A 20,336-nucleotide genomic window follows, 5' to 3' on the forward strand; every position below is an offset into this window, starting at 1 on the left:
GCCCCCCCCCCCAGCAAGCCCTGGATCTAGAGAGATGGAGCCCTGCAGAGCTGGATGCAGAACTCGCACTCCCAACACAGCAGATGTCAGGGCGCAGGGGGGCCGGAAGGGAGCAAAGAGGGAAGCCGATGCCCAGGCAGCCCAGGCACGAGGCCCCACGACCCCTGTAGGGTCTGCAGCAAATAGGAAGGCGGCGGGGATGAGCTCGGCCCCGAGAACAGGTCTCACCGGGGGCGCGGGGCGGTCCTCGCCGTCGGACTAGGTCCGCGCGGGGCGGTCGAGCCCGGGCTTCGGGGGGCGTGGCCTCTGCGAAGCCCCGCCCACAGGCCCCGCCCCCCTCAGGCGCGCGAGCCCGTCCCGCGCGGCGCCAACCCTTTCCCGGGTCATCGCCCCTCCCCTCTTCCGGCCCGCGAGCCCCCGGCGCTACCTCAGGCTGCGCTCGCCGCTCGCGCCCGTCTGCCCGCCCGACGACGCGGGAGCCGCGCGAGCCGGACCGGGCTTGCTGCGCTTCTGGCCGCCGAGAAGCGGCCCCCCCCGTGAGGCGGAGCCCGTGGTTCCCCGCCCGGAGTTGGTCGGGGCCGCCGAATCTACGGCCCCAGAGCGGCGGCGGCGGCGGTGAGGAGACCGGGCCGGGGGAGGCGGGCATGTTGGGGCTGAGGGCTTCAGGGTGAGGGGGGCCCGGGCGCCCCCCGCCCCCGCCGCCACGTCGATGGCTCCTTTGGGAGGCGCGCCGGGGAGCCGGGAAGGAGTGCGGGATCGAGCCAGGTTGCATCGGCTCCGGCTCGGCGCGAAGCAAGGGTTGGGGGCGGCCGGCGAGGTTTCCGGGGGTGGGGGTGGCCCTCGGCGGGGTCGGGGTCGGGAGATCGGGACGGAGGAGACGCCGCCTCCCGGCTGCTGCCACGTTTCCACCGCGCGGCGCCTGCCTCCTCGGGGCGAGCGGCCGCCCTGCCCCTTGCCGCCCCCTCCCGCGCCCGCCAGCGTTCTGGAGCCCGAGACCCTTGCTGTCCGAAGGGTCGCGCCTGAGGGGGGGAGCCCGGCCCTCGAACCAGGCCCCGCAGAGACCGGACCCGGCGTGGGGGCGGCCAGGCCGGTGGGGGGCGCCCCCTGCCAGGCTGTTTGAGGGATGGGGCCCTGCCCCCTGAACTCGGGGAAAGCCCGGTTGCAGAAGTTGGACGCGCCAGCAGGCCGGTCCCTGAGGAGCGGGAGGAGGTGTTGGATGCCTCGGCACCTCGCACCCAGGGGACTCGGCGGAGGGGGGGCGGGGGGGGCGGGGCTCAGCCGCGGGTTCCGAGGGGTTCGCCAGCCCCGTCCTCCCGGCCCGAGGGGGGTCCCGTGCCGCCGCCGCCGCCGCCGCCTCCTCCGCTCCCGGAGTCTCCGGGCGCCTCCCCCCCACCCCCCGCCGCGGCCGCTTCCTCCACCTTGGGGACGTCCAGCGGGAAAGATACCGTTTCCAGAAACGGTCGCGATTAGCCCTTCGTTACAACGGAGGGAAAAGGACGGAGGGAGCCACTCCGGGAGGCCCGGGCGGGGCTTCCCTCGGGGGGCCGCGCCGCCCCTGCGAGCCGAGGACCCCGCGGAACAAAGTGCAACTTGCGGAGCGGCCGCCGCGGTGACGACGTCCCGGGGTGACATCACCGGGCGGTCTTGGAAATGGAGCTTTGCGTTCGCGTGTGGGAGGAGGCCTTGGCCGCCACGCCACCTCCTCCAGGTGCCCGGGGTCGGAGGGGGCCCCCCGCCGGCTGCTGGCTTCTCGCGCTCCCTGACTGACGGGGTGACCCTCCCTGGTTTACCTCCTGGGACTCCCCGAGGAATACGGACTGGTGGGGAGGTTCATGTTGTTTCAGCTCTTCCAGGCATCGCTCCTTCCAACTGAACCCGAAAAAAAAGTAATCCCATATGACTCATCCTGTGTTACCACCAACGGCAAACCACTAAGTGGTTGTTTCCTTCCTTTTATTTTTGATATGGAACAGGGCAAAAATAAAAGGGGAAAACAAAAAAAAAAATCCCAAGCCCAGATATGTAGAACCCCGTTGGGCAATTTGATGAATGAGGAGAAGGATCTCGTGACCAATCCTGTACATTTCCCCGAGTGTGGTTCCTTGTTTTGTTTGGTGGGACCAGAGGCTAAGGTGGTTCCATCAGCAACTTTTATCCCAAACCATGTATTAAATTGCATTGGGTTTTCCCTTCCATCATAACGTGGGTTGTGTATAAGTAGAGCTTTATAAAGTGGAAATGGCTCCCATTTATATTTTTCAGGAGGAGGCTGCCCAGCAGTGGTGGAGGGCTGGATGGATGTGTGTGCCTGCACCTGGGGCCTGGTGGCTGGCCACAGAGAGTGGATTTGGCATTCTAGGATTCCAGGGCTTGGGTGTCTTCCCATCCAGGATCAGGGTGGCTAAGGCGCCAGCACACCTCTCAGATAACTATATAGCATTTATTTCACAGTGAGATCCCTTGTTTGAATGTGCACAAGAAGTAAAGGACTCATATCATGAAGAGGGACTTTTAAGAGCAGGTTTAAGAAAAGAAAAAAGGAAGCTAACAGAATCACCTTTACTTTTTGAATGTGTGAGAACACAAACTATCAGGTTAGTCAGGTTTTATATGAAACATAGCAGAGGCTGTAAGTCTTTAATAATTGGCTACTTAGTAAATGCAGAATCTGAATAACTCCACGTTACTTACAGCAGCCAAATGAATGAGCTCATCGCATAAAGACAGAATATACATTGAAACAACCCCAGGACAAGGTTGTTTTTGCCTTTATGGATTAATCAATGATAAATCAGATCTGCCATTTAAAGACTCCTCCTTGAGGCACTTCCTAAATGCAGCTAAATTTCTGATTATTTTAGTTTGGTTTTCTATAGATGACCCAGAGTTTTCATCCTCTTAAATATGTTCTGATAGACCCACTCTTTTTTTGTTTTGCATATCATTTAGATTCCTAAAAGAATGCTTACAGACACTCCATACTGAATTTTTTTTCTTTAGTATAGTAGCTTTATGGAAATATAATTCACATACAATTCTTATATTTAAAATGTACAGTTTGTTGGTTTTAGTATATTCAGAGAGTTGTACAGCCGTTACCACAGTCGATTTTAGGATCCTATATAATAAACAGGTAATATGCAAATTGACCCTTGTGCCCTCACAAGATGGCTGCCTACGACCAGGCTGGCAGGGGGGTTAGTGAGGGACAATCAAATGACTGAACAGCAGACTGTGTGGGGTGACCAGGCCGGCAGGGGGGACAGTTGGGGCGACGAGGCCAGCGGGGGGGCGGGGGGGGCAGTTAGGGGTGACCAGGCCGGCAGAGGAGGGTTGGGGGTGACCACGCCAGCAGGGGGGGCAGTTAGGAGTGACCAGGCTGGCCAGGAGGGGGCAGTTGGTGACCTGGCCGTCAGCCGGGGGGGGCAGTTAGGGGAGATCAGGCTGGCACACAGAGGCACTTAGGGGCAACCAGGCAGGTGAGCGATTAGGAAACAGTGGTTCAGGATTGTGAGAGGGATGTCCAACTGCCGGTTTAGGCCCGATCCTGGGGTTCGGGCCTAAACTGGCAGTTGGACATCCCCCAAGGGTTCCCGGGTTGGAGAGGGTGCAGGCTGGGCTGAGGGGACCCCCCCTACCCCCCGCGTGCACGAATTTTGTGCCCTGGGCCTCTAGTATTCTCATAACCTCAAAAAGAAACCCTGTACTCATTGACATCACTTTTCTCCCTCAGTCCCTCATGCCCCTAAGCCACTAATCTACCTTATTTCTATATAGATTTGCCTGTTCTGGACATTCTCTTAAATAATAAAGAGGTAATATGCAAATTGACCATCACTCCAACACACAGGATGGCCACCCTCATCTGGTCAAAGATGGCCGCCCTATGTGGACACAAGATGGCCGCCACAAGATGGCCGGCAGGAGAGGGCAGTTGGGAGGCACCAGGCCTGCAGGGCATGACAGTTGCAGCGGACCAGGCCTGCAGGGGAGGGCAGTTAGGGGGGCCAGGCCCGCAGGGGAGGGCAGTTGGGGGGAACCAGGCCTGCAGGAGAGGACAGTTGTGGGTGACCAAGCCTGCAAGGGAGGGCAGTTGGGGAGTCCAGGCCAGCAGGGTAGGGCAGTTAGAGGCGACCAGGCCTATAGGGGAGGACAGTTAGGGGGTGATCAGGCTGGCAGGCAGAAGCAGTTAGGGGCAATCAGGCAGGCAGGCAGGCAAGCGGTTGGGAGCCAGCAGCCCTGGATTGTGAGAGGGATGTCCGAGTGCCTGTTTAGGCCCGATCTCTGTGGGATGGGGCCTAAACCGGCAGTTGGACATCCCCCAAGATGTCCCAGATTGGAGAGGGTGCAGGCTGGGCTGTGGGACCCCCTGCCCCCCAACCACGTGCACAAATTTCATGCACCGGGCCTCTAGTTTCATATAAATGGAATTATACAATTTTGTTCTTTTTGACTTGCTTCTTTCTCTTAGCATAATGTATTCAAGGTTCACCTGTGTTGTAATGTATATCAGTACGTCATTCTTTTTATTGCCAAATAACATTCCATTACATATACTAGTATATTCCACACTTTGTCCATTCATCAGTTGATGGACGTTTGGGTTATTTCTATTTTTTGGCTGTTATGAATGATGCTATGGGCATTTGTGTATGAGTTTTTGTGGACATATGTTTTCATTTCTCTTGGGTTTGTAGCTAGGAGTAGAATTGCTGGGTCATATGGTAGCCCTATGTGTAACCTTTTAGGAATGCCAAACTGTTTTCTATAATGGCTCTACAATACCGAATTTTAAAGTAGTGTATTTCAAAATTCAGATTATTTCACAGACTTTCAAACTTAAGTTATTGCAACTAAATATTGACACATTGAGTAAAAATTATATAGTTGTCTTATTATAGTACCTCTCTTTGATATCTCTGATTTTATTTTAACCAATAGGAATAATTTGGTATGTTCTCTTTACTGAGTTTTTTCAAAGAGCTAAGTGATAAGATTTTTAACAGTATTTTATAAGGTCTTTATGGCATAAAGTAGTGATTGTTCTCTACTCCAGATATGAGCCAATGAAACAAGATAAAATTGGAAGGAGGAAGGGGAGCTGCAAGAAGGGATATTTTGCAGAGCTTTATCTTCCAGTGTTTATGTTTTGTTCTGAGAAAAACTATTTTATCTTTGCAGGAAAGATGAAGAACGAAATTGCTGCCGTTGTCTTCTTTTTCACAAGGCTAGTTCGAAAACATGATAAGTTGAAAAAAGAAGCAGTTGAGAGGTTTGCTGAGAAATTGACTCTGATACTTCAAGAAAAATATAAAAATCACTGGTATCCTGAAAAACCATCAAAAGGACAGGCCTACAGGTAAAGGATTAGACTGGACTAAGTGAAGAAGCTGATCAGCTCCTGAAATGAGTGCAAAGCCCAAGGACTGCAGGGTGTTCAGTACATGCCTTTCATAGTTTATCTGCAAAATACAGAACTCTGAGGTGTCTTGGTATTTTTTTCTTTACTTATTTGAAAATATATGTATTTGCTGTTAGGAGTCCCCCTGCCTAGACTTGGGAGCTCCCAAAAGTTAGTCTACCAGGAGTTAGTCTTCTTATAGTTATAGTTTGCTCCTGATTGAGTGTGTCCTCTATGTCACAGGTACTTGGGGGTTTTCACAATTCTGGGGACCACCAAAACTGTCATCCATAAAGGTACATGGTAGGAGTTGAGGGAAATGAGTCTTCTTGAATCTAAAAGTAAATTATATGGTACATGTTTTTTCAAAAAATAAGTTTTATAGCAAACGGGAACTAAGCTTATTAGACACCTAATTTGTTCTAGACACAGGAAGAATTGCACTTAAACTACACATAATTTTTATTTTCAAATATATTTTATTGATCTTTTACTGGGCGAAGGACAGGGAGAGGGACAGAGAGTTAGAAACATCGATGAGAGAAACATCGATCAGCTGCCTCCTACACACTCCCCACTGGGTATGTGCCTGCAACCAAGGTACATGCCCTTGACCGGAATCGAACATGGGACCCTTGAGTCCGCAGGCCGACGCTCCATCCACTGAGCCAAACTGGTTAGGGCACTACATATAATTCTTTATTGTAGAAGCCAGTGTAACTATTTTATAGATGAAGGTAACTTACCTAAGATCCATAACTGTTAAATATTAGCTCTGAGACTTGAACTCAGGTCTAACTGACCCTAAATCCTTATGGGCTTTCTGTATACCACAGTGTGACCACTACCTGGGCTCTGAGGGAGAAGGTAATTTTCACTTGAAGCTGTTCTTTGTACTTTGGTTTGATGTTACATTTACAGCTTAAAGTAAAGAAGAACAGACTCCTACAGAACATGTCCTAGCATGCTCACTCCCTAGTATTGATGTGACCGCTCGGGAACCTAGGTTGAGAATGTCCTGCTAAACTTGTCTGTCAAAACATGCCCCATTTGTGGATGTGGCCACAAAAAAGAAAAGTGGAACAGTTGTGGCTATCATGATTTCAGAAATTCTTTTACTTATGCATATTGCTGCCCCCAAAGTTTCTTCCACAAATCAGCACTTCTTTGATGTAAAAATTGAGTTCTTGTAAGTACAAGACTATTGAAGCAACAAGGGAAGTGAAAATATGATTTGTTTATTTCTCATTTGCTAAAAGCCAGATGAGCCTGTGTTCTATCGAAAAGAAAAGAATCAAAGTAGCCGAAACCTGTTTGGCTCAGTGGATAGAGCGTCGGCCTGTGGAATCAAGGGTCCCAGGTTCGATTCCGGTCAAGGGCATGTCCTTGGTTGCAGGCACATCCCCAGTAGGGGGTGTGCAAGAGGCAGCTGATCGATGTTTCTCTCTCATCGATGTTTCTAACTCTATCCCTCTCTCTTCCTCTCTGTAAAAAATCAATAAAATATATTTAAAAAAAAAAAAAGAATCAAAGTGATATATTTTCTCTTTCAATTTTACCCAAAGAGGTTTCCTAGTAAATTGGAAAATGTGTTCAGTTAAAGTACAAATGTGGATGTTCTATATAAGGTAGACTCAAGTTATTTTTTATCTTGTCACTTGATTCTCTTAGTTGTTTTTTGCACATCTTCATTATTGATAGAGTGTACAGCTTTTGTGTGTTAGAGCTATTGAGGCTTACACTGGTGTAATTGACATTGGATGAAGGCATATGGAAGTGCCAAGCTACCATACTATTACTGAAAAAGGAGATACTGTCAAGTAAATGCTTAAAGGTCAGACAGTATATAATTTCATTTCCATTACTTCTAAAAACTTGAGGAGAAAAAGTTAGCCAAACAGGATTAAATTGGCATGTGATCAGAAGTGTCATTATTAAGTCATTTTTAAGCCATCTTTGAAGTAGAAAACTATTAGACTTAATGGTGGGTCGTTACTATTATAAAAATGAATAGATTATAGGATTAAACCAGAGTTTGTATACTATTCGATCCATAGAGTAGGTTGGACATGTTCTTTTTCTTCTAAAGTGCTTATAAATTAAAATTGTTTCTCTGCAATATATACAAGTAAGATGCTTTTGGAGGACAATTTGGCATCAAGATCTGGAAAAATATTCATACTCTTGAACAGTGTCTCCTGAAAATGTATTCTAGAAACATAATCAGAAATGCATACAAATATGGATGAATATGGATATTTCTTACACTTTATAATTGGAAACTAAATTGGTAACAATGAGTAATTGATAGACTATTTTTATGCAACTTTAAAAAGAAATCCTGTATTTGAAGAGTGGTTAATGGATATGTAGTCACAGTATATAGAGAGTGAAAAACAGCAAAAAATATGTAAGATATGTAAATTTTGTTGAAGCAGAATCTCTAAACTATATTTACATATATGTTTTTTTAAGCTTAGAACCTACATCACTCTACTTGTACATAACAAAAGCATGTAATTATCTAAGATCTCTCCTTACCCTTAACTCCCTTTGATTCTAGGGCACATGGGACTTTTGAATCAATCTAAGCATTAGAATGTATAACGGACCATCTTACAGAAAGGAACAAAGAGCATCTTACATGCTGTAAAATAATTTTTTTCACTTTAAATTTGCTAAATTGTTAATGATGTTAAGATAGGTACAGACAGTATAGGGTGCTATTTAATAAAAATGAACTTTGGAGTCTGGTGGTCTGGATTAACCATTTTTTAGCTGTGATGTTGGGCAAGTTACTCAAATTCTCTTTGCCTTCTTTCTTAAAATGGGAAAATAGCATCTAACTCAAGAAAATTATGAAAATTAAGAGTTAATATGTGCAAAGGATTTAGGAAATTGTTGCACAGTAAACCTTCAGAAAGAGTTAATTACAGTTGACCCTTGAATATCAGGCGGGGTTAGGAGTGTTGACCTATGCAAAGTCAAAAAATCTGTGTATATTTTTTTACTTCCCAAAAATTTTAAGTTGCCCCTGAGTGTCCCTGGGGGTTCCAGGACTCTGCTCAGATACCAAAATCTGCAGTTTCTCAAGTTTTTTATGTGAAATGGCATAGATCATAGCATACAGTTGGCCTGCTTATCCATTGACTCCCAACCACAGATCGAAAATAGTGTACAGGTACTTACTGAAAAAAATTTGCATGTAAGTGGACATGAGCAATTTCAACCCTTTTTGTTCTAGGGTCGGTCTACACTGTATTATTATTTAAATATGCATATTAGCTGTTATCAACTGAGAATTTTTTCACTGTTTAAAAGGAAATACAAATAAACTAATAATTTCTTTTAAAAACTTTAAATGGCACATTATTCTATTGATGTCATTGCATTTATGGTATAATTACTATTTGTCATTTACATTGTATTGTCCATATTGATTTATTTTTGGTTAGTCCTCACCCGAGGATATTTTTTCCATTGCTTTTCAGAGAGAGTGGAAAGGAGGGAGGAAAAGAGGGAGAGAGGGACAAAGGAGAGAGAGAAACATTGATGTGAGACACAGTGATTGACTGCCTCCCACATGAATCCTGGGGTGGTGATCGAGCCTGCAATCCAGATATGGGGAATAGACCAGGAATTGAACCGTGACCCTTTGGTGCCCAGGCCGGCGCTCTATCTACTGAGCAACACCAGCCAGGTGTATTTTCCATATTTAGAGCTTTGGGTCCGAGGAAGAGGTGAAAGGACTTAATTTAAATTCACCCAATAAATAAGTTACTAGCACTAATACTAAAACCTAGGTTATCTTAATTGATTTCTTAGTTGGCAATAAATACTTTCATTGTAGCTACCTTTTTTCTGTAAGCAGAATATTTATTTTAACATGTATTTTTGCATTTGTACTAGGAGCCATCTTTGAACATTCTGTTCAGTAGATATATTTGTTAGGTTAAAAAATAATGGAACAGAGACTCTATTGTTTTAGAAATCTTTTCACTTATTTTGACAGCTATTAAAAATAAAGAAAACCCTTGCATAACAGCAGTTAAATGAAATAAGCCAATAACACTTTTGTGTTACATTTTAATCTTAAGTATGTGATATGAATGGTTCAGTGTCCTTGACTGATTCTATTTTTATAAAAAAGTTATAGGTAAGGCAAAGGACATAATTTTTAACACTTATTATTTGAGATGTACAAGTAAGATCATGACAGATCAAAATTTGTCATAAGGATTTCTAAATATTATTTGAAATACTGGTTGAGGTCTTTTGTTGTGAGAGGTTTCGCTAACATGTAAACTTGGCCTATTAAAACTTTTACCTTCAGAGCTCTAAATAATTCCATGCAACTTTAATACTCCTTACTCATTTAATGTACATGTTAGATTAGTGGTTTCTAGGTAAAATGAAGTAGAGCCAGTTCTAATGATTTCCCTGGGCTCACATAGATGCCCTTTTCTTTTTACCAGGCTGGGTAGTCTTGTTGATGCTGCTCTTTGCCTTTAGTTCATATTTATTATCTGTGTAAGATACACACACTACGGAGTTCTCTGTCAGGGTATTTTTTTTTTTATTCATGTTGGCAAATACTAAAGGATATAACAAGGCTTATGATTATGATTCAAGTAAAGCTATTAACATTATTCCACTTTGTTGTAGGTGCATTCGTGTCAATAAGTTTCAGAGAGTTGATCCTGACGTCTTGAAAGCCTGTGAGAATAGCTGCATTTTGTACAGTGACCTGGGCTTGCCAAAGGAACTCACTCTGTGGGTGGACCCATGTGAGGTGTGCTGTCGGTGAGTTTTTTAATTTGGTGGCTGAACTGATTACCATGCTGGAATTGACATCATGAAATTCTTTCAGATACTGCCTGCTTGTGTATTTTTATAGCCAGAAGTTGGTTGCTTGCCTTTTCAGATGTGGATTTTGTAAAGTACTTTTCTGGAGGTGATAGTGAAGGACTGGTTACATTCTTGTTTTGTAGCTAAAGAAACTGATAAACTGATTAGACAGGGTTTTTCTAAAGCTTTGCCAAGAAGTTTATTATAGATCAAGAAATAAAATTTAGAGACCTAGATTCCTGAAGGTCAATTATTGTCTTCTTTCATTGGTGGTGCCCTTGTCTTTCCCCTCTTCAAATTAGGAAAGAAGCTAATCCCAAATAATACTGGATAACTTTTGGTTGGTCTCTGTTTTTGTTTGTTTCTACTCTTACCTCCCTTTTTGATTTTTAAGTGATATTTTCATAATGGAAATTATTTTTTGTACCCTAATGAGCAGAATTGTAAAAGGTGAGTGTTAGGTATGAAATTTAATTGTACTTTGTTCATTCTAAAAACATTCATTGTGAGCCAGGCATTCTTAGTGTTAGTTTTTTAAAAATGAAAGTGCCATTTGTCTTTCAGGTAGTTCAGAGTGTAATAAATTAGAAGAATAAGCAGCTTATAACAGTATGGTTTGTGCTAAAATGAAATATGTACAAAATGCAGTCAGTTGATGGCACAATGGAGAAAATTACTGCTCTGCTGAGTGCTGAAAAGACTATTGAGTAGTTGATACTTGAGCTGATTGAGGAAGGATGAGTTGCAGTTGACTAGATGACAAGGTGGGAAGGACATTTCCAGGCAGGAGGAACAGGATGAACAGATGCTTGGAACCCTCTGAATAATTTCCTACAGTTGTTCCTTTAGGATATTTCTCTTTAATTTTGAGGTACAGTTCACCAGTTGACTGTAGTAGAGATGCTTTATGATGCAGTCCTAATAAAGTTCAAAGATACATATTAATAACTAGAGGCCCAGTGCACGAATTTGTGCACGGGTAGGGTCCAGCTGGCCTGCCCTGATCAGGCCGGGCCAGCTGTGGGGAGGGGCCGTGGGCAGTTGGCTGACCGGCCCTGCCCCCTGGTTGAACTCCCAGTTGAGAGGACAATCTGCATATTAGCCTTTTATTACATAGAATAGGATACCTTTGACCTGATCTCCAACAGTGAAAGTGGAGATAAAGACATGTTATGCCAAAAAATACTTGGTTTTTCTTTCACTGAATTGTCTGGACTGCCCTGGAGCTGCCTGTTTATAAGCTACTGTTTTGGGAAACCAGGCATAGGTAGTAGATTCTCTGATACTCCCTTCTCAGTTAGGAAAAGAAAGAGCAAGACATCTCAAATTTTGATCCAAGAAGGTCAAACAATATAGATTTAGGGACTAAATCAGGACTCAAGTGAGACCAGGGTCCGACTTTAAAGACTGGCCACTGGACCTTACAGAAGAGCTCAGTATACAAGAAATAACTCTCACAAAGTTACTATATTGAATTGCTTGCATTTTTATTAGCCCCACATTTAGATCCTTATTGACTCTTAATTTAATACAGTTCTTTAAGTAGTGTAGTTTTCAACTAATAAAAAATTATAAGCATCATTTGAAATGTTGTTCATACTATTCAAGCTACAAAATAAAAAAGGTCATATAGTTTAACATAGAGGTGGAAGCGAAAAAGCTGAAGTTAGTTCAAATGTATTAAATGAATGTTTAATACAATGATCTTAAATCATAAGGGGAAAGTTTCTATGTCCAAAGATGTTTAAGAAGTTCTGTAATTATATAAACGTTTTGGACATAATTATTTGAAATGTTTAAACTAAATCTTGGCACCTCAAGATAAAAGCTTTAGTTATGTGAACATTCTGCTTAAGTGGGTACCTCATTACTTGGCCAGATAATGAAAAATTACTGTGCTTTCATCTGGTTAATATAAGAGAATCTTTACATTTAGTAGCCTTCTAATTTATATGTGATTAAAATTTTGCCAAATGTTGGCTGTGATATGATTTTTTTTTCTTCACATCATCTTCAGAATGTGGTGATTCAATGATAATAAAACTCCCAAAACGAAAGATTGTTAGCGATTGAGTAGAAGTTATACTGTAAATTAATAGAGAAGATTGAGATAGTGATTAGTGCTTTTGGACCAAAACTGGAAAGAAATATTCTGAAAATTAAAACACATGTGATCTAGCAGTTAGTTATATAATTGAATAAATATATGAGTCATTAAAAATAATTACTCAATAACTAATAATAACTAGAGACTAGCTAAGGTTATGAAAAAATTGAAATGCACTGAAAGAGAACATTCTTCATAGTCTGAATTACTCCATCAGGATAAAGTGTTGGAAGGGTGCCAAGTGTTATATACTTAAAAAGGTTATTACTTAGTGAAATATTTGGGAGGATACAGAATACATAACAGTTCTTTCCAATAAGGAAAATCTGGTAGCTTTATTATCTACTCAGTATATTTCTATACCTTTAAAAAAAATAACAGAGTGCAGAATCTCAGAGGGAAGACTGGGGAGGGGGCGGGGGAGGAGGAAGGGAGAGGTAATCAACCAAAGACCTTGAATGCATATATGCATAACCCCCCTGGGTCCTGAAGGCTGGTGGGGGAGGGATGAAGGGGTCAATGGGGGGGGGGAGGGACATATGTAATACTTTCAACAATAAATAATTATTTAAATAAATAAATTGGTGATGAGATAGGGGTAGAAGCAAAAAAATGATAATTTCTATGATCCTTTCTTTTCCTGATAAAGAGCATTGGATACTATTGATTTGTTTCAAATTAACTAAATTGGCCTTATTGTTTTAGTAGTGTGTCATTGAAAAATGGCAAGTTTAAAAATTTTTCACTACTAATTGTAAGGAATTAACTACACATTCGAACGTTACTGAAGAGACCACTCATACCAAAATACTACAAAGGGAAAGTTGCAGAACCTAATTGAAGTTTCATGTCAAAGAAATCTGAGTTGATACAGCTGATCCTTCAATCATTAGATGTCTGCCCTTGGTTTAGGTTTCTGCTTCTACAAAGATGGATTTTTCTCCAATTTCCTGCCTTTCTGTTTTGCTTGAATTTTGACTCCATTAATGGGCAAAACTGAAGGTAGGCCTAAGCCCATTGTTAATACTGACATTAACATATGAATTAACCTTTGATTATATCAAGATTTACTTAAACTTTAAATGCTGTAGAGGACAGAAGGGTAAATTTCTATTGCTAAAAACCCTATGCTAAGTAAACTTGTGAAATTATAATACATGAATTCTGTATTATGAGGAACTTGGCCCAGCTGTTCAGGCATATTTATCCTAAGAATCACCAGCCCAAGACTAACCAGTATCCAGCCAGCTCCAGTTTCCTGACCCAGCAGATAGGAAACTGAGGCCTAGAGAGACTAAATGACTTGCCCCTAGCCACAGAGCTAGTTCATGGCAGAGCCAGAACCAGAACATCTCCAATGCTTTTTCTGCCATCCTGTAGCAGCTCCTTTTATGAGGTAAACTGAAAAAGAATAGAAGAGGGAGTTATCCACCATAGTTAGGTAGCATTTATGGCTCAACTCAGACTGTGTGAATAGAAGATAGAACAGTTATAGAGACACAGAACTCACCTATAAGACTACTTAATTTCTATACAGACTTTCAAAGACTTTATTGCATTTAGGCCTTTTACCTTATTATAGACTAGAGGCCCGGTGCATGAAAATTCATGCACTGGAGGGGGAGTCCCTCAGCCCAGCCTTCCCCCTCTTACAGTCTGGGAGCCCTCAGGGTCGGGAGGCGACCCAGCAATCAGGAAGGCCACACCCCATCACACTTCTGCTGCTGCCACTGCTGGCAGTGCAAGCCTCAGCCAGCCCTGGTTACCTGAGCCTTGGGCAGCTGGGCAACCACCATCCTAGGCTTGCCTGCGCCTCGGTCCAGCCCTGGGGGGCTGAGGGTACTGGGGGACTCCGGAGGCAGGTGCGCAGGGCGGACCCGGCCATGCTGTGCGCCTGCCACCCCAGTGGGGCTGAGGGGACTGGGTGCCACCATCTTGTGGCTGTGGGCGCTGCCATCATTGAGGGCATGGCAGTCAATTAGCATATTCCCTCCTTATTGGCTGTGGGTGCCACCATCTTTGTGAGGGCATGATGGTCAATTAGCATATTCCCTCTTTATTAGATAGGACTAGAGGCCCAGTGCATGAAATTCCCTTGGACTGGTTACTATAGTAACACCTGGGCTCAAAGGTTGAACCTCACATGGGACATGTAAGGTTCTCTTCCCCCCCGCCCCCATTCCTTATTGTTTTCCTATTCCCTTTGGGCTTTCTTCTTCTCCTTCTGGATGAGGGGCTTCCTTTCTCTTTATTTTGTAAATATAGACCTTTTGCTGTTCCCAGCTCCCTCATTCTAGGGAAATGTACCTGTTCCCCCTGTTCTATGGAAATAGACCTTCTGCTGCTCTGCAGCCCTGTGCTCCTTCCATGGTCCCCTCGATTTCTAACATTTCCTAAAACCTGTCTTTTAACCCCTAAAAATTCCTGTTTTAGCTGGAACAAGAAATTGATATTTCTCCCTTGCCCTCTCTCTAAAACCAGTCAATAAAGTAAATTTTTTTTTAATCATGCTTTGGAAGGATAAAAAGACTTGTTTTACTTTTTAAAAAACATGAAAATGAGTGGTGAGCAATTATAGGAATCTGTATGAGGTAAGTAGTATAATTCAAGCAAAAACCTTTTATTTCCTCAACAATAGGTGCGTTGTTTTTTGTTGTGTTTTGTGTGTGTGTTTTTTTTTAACTTCAACAGTTGCCTCAGTTCTTATTTTTGTCAGTATAGATATAGGAAATACAGGCCCCTTTTCTATTAATCATGGTAAAATTAAATCTCATAGGAAATGTCTAATTGATTTCTGACTTGAATAATTGGGAACTACATTACCAGGGGTCAGTTAAAAGTACATTGGAAGATTTTACTGTATTGCCACTTTAATGGTACATACAAAATGTAATCAAAACAATGAATTTTTCTTAACTATTTTTATTCGGAGGCAATAGAAAAGAAAATTGGGAAAGAGAGTAGACCAGGAACAGAATTGTGGCATGCCTGTTGGCACAGAGCTGGGTTAGGATACTATATTTAGAATGAAGTTCTTAGAGGGTTCCTTTTTTGCATTGGACCACTGACATGTCCAGACTAGTTTAATTGTTTTTATGGATATTTCTTGCTTTGTTGCTATGACTTCAAGCTTTTGTAAGATTTTTATTTTTTTAATTCTTAGGTATGGAGAAAAAAACAATGCATTTATTGTTGCCAGCTTTGAAAATGAGGATGAGAACAAGGATGAGATCTCTAAGAAAGTTACCAGGGCCCTTGATAAGGTTACCTCTGATTATCATTCAGGATCCTCTTCTTCAGATGAAGAAACAAGTAAGGAAGTAGAGGTGAAATCCAGTTCGGTGACTGCAACTCCAAGCCCCATGTACCAGGTAATCATGAAATAGCATATTGAAGGTCCCTGAGCAGGGCATGCCAAATCAATCCATGTTGCTCTGGTTTCTCTAATTTGAGATTCTGAGTTCTTGCCTTTCCACATGAAGTGGCTCCTCTGAGATATAAATAGGCATCCTGAGACACTTTATCAAAGGTCTGCTTTACTATTCAATAAGTCAGATAAACATGTTTCAAAGAGTGTGGCAAAGAAGAGAAAAAAAGGACGTGGTGATAAAACATTCTGATATTTTAAAAAATTCTTATATTAAAAAATAACCACTCATTTTTTGTAGTCTTTAACACTTCCAACTTGTATCTTTGGGTTTAACTTTCTTGTTCTCTACTTTTCCATAATTTAAATTATATTTCAGTTAATTTTTCATTCAAGCCAAAACAATATCTCCTTCGCTTTAAGTTGAAGGGTTACATGCACTTATAACATGTTTAACTATTTACTACTTATACCCTACATGCCAAAGAACATTTAATGTATTTATAAAAATTATTATTTTTTTTTTAAATATACTTTATTGATTTTTTACAGAGAGGAAGAGAGAGGGATAGAGAATTAGAAACATCGATTAGAGAGAAACATCGATCAGCTGCCTCTTGCACACCCCCCACTGGGGATGTGCCTGCAACCAAGGTACATGCCCTTGATCGGAATCGAACCTGGGACCCTTGAGTCCGCAGGCCGATGCTCTATCCACTGAGCCAAACCGGTTTCGGCCTATTTATAAAAATTATTAACGACATAAAATAAAATAAAAAAAAATTATTAACGACAGTACTTTTCAACAGAAAAAAATATTTTTAAGTAAAAAAATGTATCATTTGAGTTGAGCCTTATTATGTACATGAACATTTTCTAATTTTCAGCACAGTTGACCCTTGAACAACATGTAGATTTTTTTCAATAAATGCCCGTACTATTTTCAATCTGAGATTGGGAGTTAGAGGATGTGGAGGGCTCACTATGCATTAATCTGCACTATATTAGATAGAGGACTTGAGCACCTGCAGATTTTGGTATCTCTTGGGGTCCTGGAACCAATCCCCTGCAGATACCAAGGGCAACCAATGTAGTTAAGCTTTTGGGGAAATCAAAAGTTAATTAATCGATTTTTGAGTGGTTGGTGCACCTAACCCCTGTTGTTCAAGGGCTAACTATATGCTTTTATTTTATTATTATTCTTTAATATATTTTTATTGATTTCAGAAATGAAGGGGGAGAGAGAGAGAGAGAAATATCAATGATGAGAGGGAATCATTGATTGGCTGCCTCCTGCATGCCCCTACTGGGATCAAGCCCATAACCCAGGCATGTGCCCTTGACCAGAATTGAACTCAGGACCCTTCAGTCCACAGGCCGACACTCAAGCCACTGAGCCAAACCAGCTAGGCAATTGTTTGCTTTTAAATACACATAATTTTATTAATTTGGTGTTAATTAGACTTAATGAAACATACCACGTTCACAGTAGAGTCAGATTTGGATTGAAATGAAAATTTAGACCTTAAAGAGTAAGAAATCAGAGTTTTGAGTTTGAAAAACTAAACCTTTAAATTCAGCATACATTTATATAATGAACATTCTTTCAGTATAACTTAATTTTTTATTTCTTATTTTGTTTTTCAGTTGAAATATCCTTCCTAGGTTTGAGAGGAAGAATAGTTCTGAAGATTATTACATTTTAGGGACATATGTATACATGTGTATTATAAGATAACATGTGCGTCTGCTTTTAAAAACAACAAACAGTATAAGAGTATAATAGTCACAATCTTCCTTCAACCACTAGTCCTGTGCCCTCCCATGGAGATACTCATTACCAGTTATTTTTGTATTTTTTCTGAGAGATTTCCTATATAGATAAGTAAATGAAATAGCTGTATTTCAGGGATCATTTCTAAGACCTTTGCCTTAAATATGTTGGGCATTTTTTTCTCTGCATGATATATATTATATACTGTAAATTACTGTTGTTAAATTACTTGGGATTTATTCAAATATGTGGCAATTTTATATCAGAATTTTGTTGGTTGTTACTCAAAGTCGCAAATTGAAATGATTGCTTCTAATATTTTACAAGTAAGTTGACTTTTAAATTTTATTTTAAAATTGTATTTATTTCCCCCCATGTTGAGAGACTGTTAGGATAAAATTATATCAGGATATGAAAGACTCTTGCATTTTAAGTAAAACATTTCTCTTTGACATTGTATCCACTAACAAAAAATTTCATGAACAGAGAAGCCTGTTTGTACACCATTGTGTAGGCAGCTGGTGCAAGTGGCCAATTTTAATCTTTCCTTCCTATCTACTTTTTTTTTTAATTTAACTTTTTTTTTTAATTGATTTGAGAGAGAGAGAGAAGAAGGGGGAGAAAGAGAGAAGAGAGACAGACATCGATTTGTTGTTCTACTTACTCTTATGCATTCATTGGTTGAGTCTTGTATGTGCCCTGACGGGAGTTCAACCTGCAACCATGGAGCATTGGTACACTCCTCCAAACAACTGAGCCTTACCTTATGTGCCCTGACGGGGTCGAACCCTCAGCCTTGGTGTATTGGGATATGATGCTCTAACCAACTGAGCTACCTGCCCAGGTCCCTATCTACTTTTTCATCTTGAACCTGGCATTGCCAAGAACTTTAAAAAGGGATTTATCAAAGTAAGGACAATAATTTTTAGCTTGGGGTCTTTGTTTCTGAGGAGTCTGTATTTCCTGAAAGGTACCTTCAGTGATAACTCTCCACTAATTAAGAAGTGAAGATTATGTCATTTCTCCCCAAATTGATCTATAGATTCAACTCAATATCAAACTGAATCCCAAAAGACAAATAGATTCTAAAACTTACAAGAGAATCAACTTGGATAGCCTCACATAAAGCCATTGTGTTTATCAATAAAGTGTGGTAATGGTTTAAAGATACACAAATATATTCATGTAATATAGAGAGTACAGAAATGACCAACAGATGTAGTCTTTTTTAAAATAAAAGTGCCAAAGTAATTCAATAGGAAAAGTATTTAAGAACTTAATACTGAAATAATTGGATAATGTATATATTTTCTTAAAAAAAGAACCTAACTGCTACCTGACTCCATACATTAAAAAATTAATTTGAGCCGAAACCGGTTTGGCTCAGTGGATAAAGCGTCGGCTTGCGGACTGAAAGGTCCCAGGTTTGATTCCAGTCAAGGGCATGTACCTTGGTTGCAGGCACATCCCAGTGGGGGGTGTGCAGGAGGCAGCTGATCAATGTTTCTAACTCTCTATCCCTCTCTCTTCCTCTCTGTAAAAAAATCAATAAAATATATTTTTTTAAAAAATTAATTTGAGATGGATCATAGACCTAAACATAAAAGCTAAATAAATGTCTTCTGTTTTTAGAAGAAAATATAGGGAGATTTTAAATTTTAATGAAGTAAAATTTATCATAATTTTTTCTTATGTTTTTTGTGTCCCCTGGAAGAAGTCTTTGCCTACCCCAAATAATAAAGCTACCTCCTTACAAGCTTCCATTCATTCTGTGTTTTGATTTTTTCTGGTTGCCTCAGAGTGTTGTGTTTATTAATTAATTCTCATTTAATCACTTATCATATATAAGGTTTTTAATATATAGGGTTGGGCCAAAATAGGTTTACAGGTGTTCATACTGGAAATAATGCAATAATTAATAAATAATACAAGAATAAACTCAGTTGCATACTCACAACTGTGAATCTACATTTGGCCCACCCTTTATTTAGACTTGACCATGGGAATATCATTCTTAGGGTTGTGGGTGAGTGATTTTGTTTTTCTTTAATGAGGAATCTGGAAACTCATTTAGTTTTACATAATACATGACTAATTTTTCCTTTGAATTAACTTAGTGTTTTTTCTTTCCTGCAGATTTCAGAATTGATATTCCCGCCTCTTCCAATGTGGCACCCTTTGCCCAGAAAAAAGCCAGGGATGTACCGAGGGAATAGCCATCAGTGTCACTACCCTCCGCCTGTTCCATTTGGTTATCCACATCAGGGAAGGAAGAATAATAAACCATATCGCCCAATTCCAGTAACATGGGTACCTCCTCCTGGAATGCATTGTGACCGGAATCACTGGATTAATCCTCACATGTTAGCACCTCACTAGCTGCTTTTGATTCTATTAGTGTTGAGAGAAGGTAGAATAAGCCTGACTGCATATTAAAAGTTCATACTCATAGTAGTAAAGTTAGATGGGTTAAACCATCAAACTTATTTTTATAGAAGTTATTGAGAATAATCTTTCTAAAAAATATATGCACTTTAGATATGTTGGTATAGTTTGAGAAATTTTATTAAAGTTAGTCAAGTGCCTGAGTTTTTAATATTGGATTTGAGTATTTATATATTGTGCATCAACTCTGTTGCATACGAGAACACTGTAGGAGTGGGCGATCTGTTATAATAGCACCTTTGAGCATTTACTTTATGGAGAGTATGTAAGTTATTTATACGCAGGGAAATATATTTTATGTTATTGTTTAGAAGAATTGTGTGAAATCATGTAGTTGCAAATAAAAAGTAGTTTGAGGCATGACAATGTGTGCTTCTGTTCTGTGCATAAAAAA

The 20,336-nt window shown here is 41.3% G+C and overlaps 2 protein-coding genes across 2 annotated transcripts; one reads left to right on the forward strand and one right to left on the reverse strand.

Moving 5' to 3' along the window:
* Positions 1-390: 390 nt before the first annotated feature.
* BTG3 (BTG anti-proliferation factor 3) lies at positions 391-20,308 on the forward strand. Its single transcript, XM_008145605.3, has 5 exons — positions 391-615; positions 5,182-5,359; positions 10,067-10,204; positions 15,520-15,727; positions 19,634-20,308. The coding sequence occupies exons 2-5, from the start codon at positions 5,187-5,189 to the stop codon at positions 19,874-19,876; spliced, it is 762 nt and encodes a 253-aa protein (XP_008143827.1). The 5' UTR covers positions 391-615; positions 5,182-5,186; the 3' UTR covers positions 19,877-20,308.
* Positions 424-1,632, reverse strand: LOC129148249 (basic salivary proline-rich protein 2-like). The gene has a single exon (XM_054712875.1). The coding sequence runs from the start codon at positions 1,630-1,632 to the stop codon at positions 424-426; it is 1,209 nt and encodes a 402-aa protein (XP_054568850.1).
* Positions 20,309-20,336: the final 28 nt, after the last annotated feature.

This window comes from Eptesicus fuscus, chromosome 3 (assembly GCF_027574615.1).
Source record: "Eptesicus fuscus isolate TK198812 chromosome 3, DD_ASM_mEF_20220401, whole genome shotgun sequence".
Classification (NCBI taxonomy): domain Eukaryota; kingdom Metazoa; phylum Chordata; class Mammalia; order Chiroptera; family Vespertilionidae; genus Eptesicus; species Eptesicus fuscus.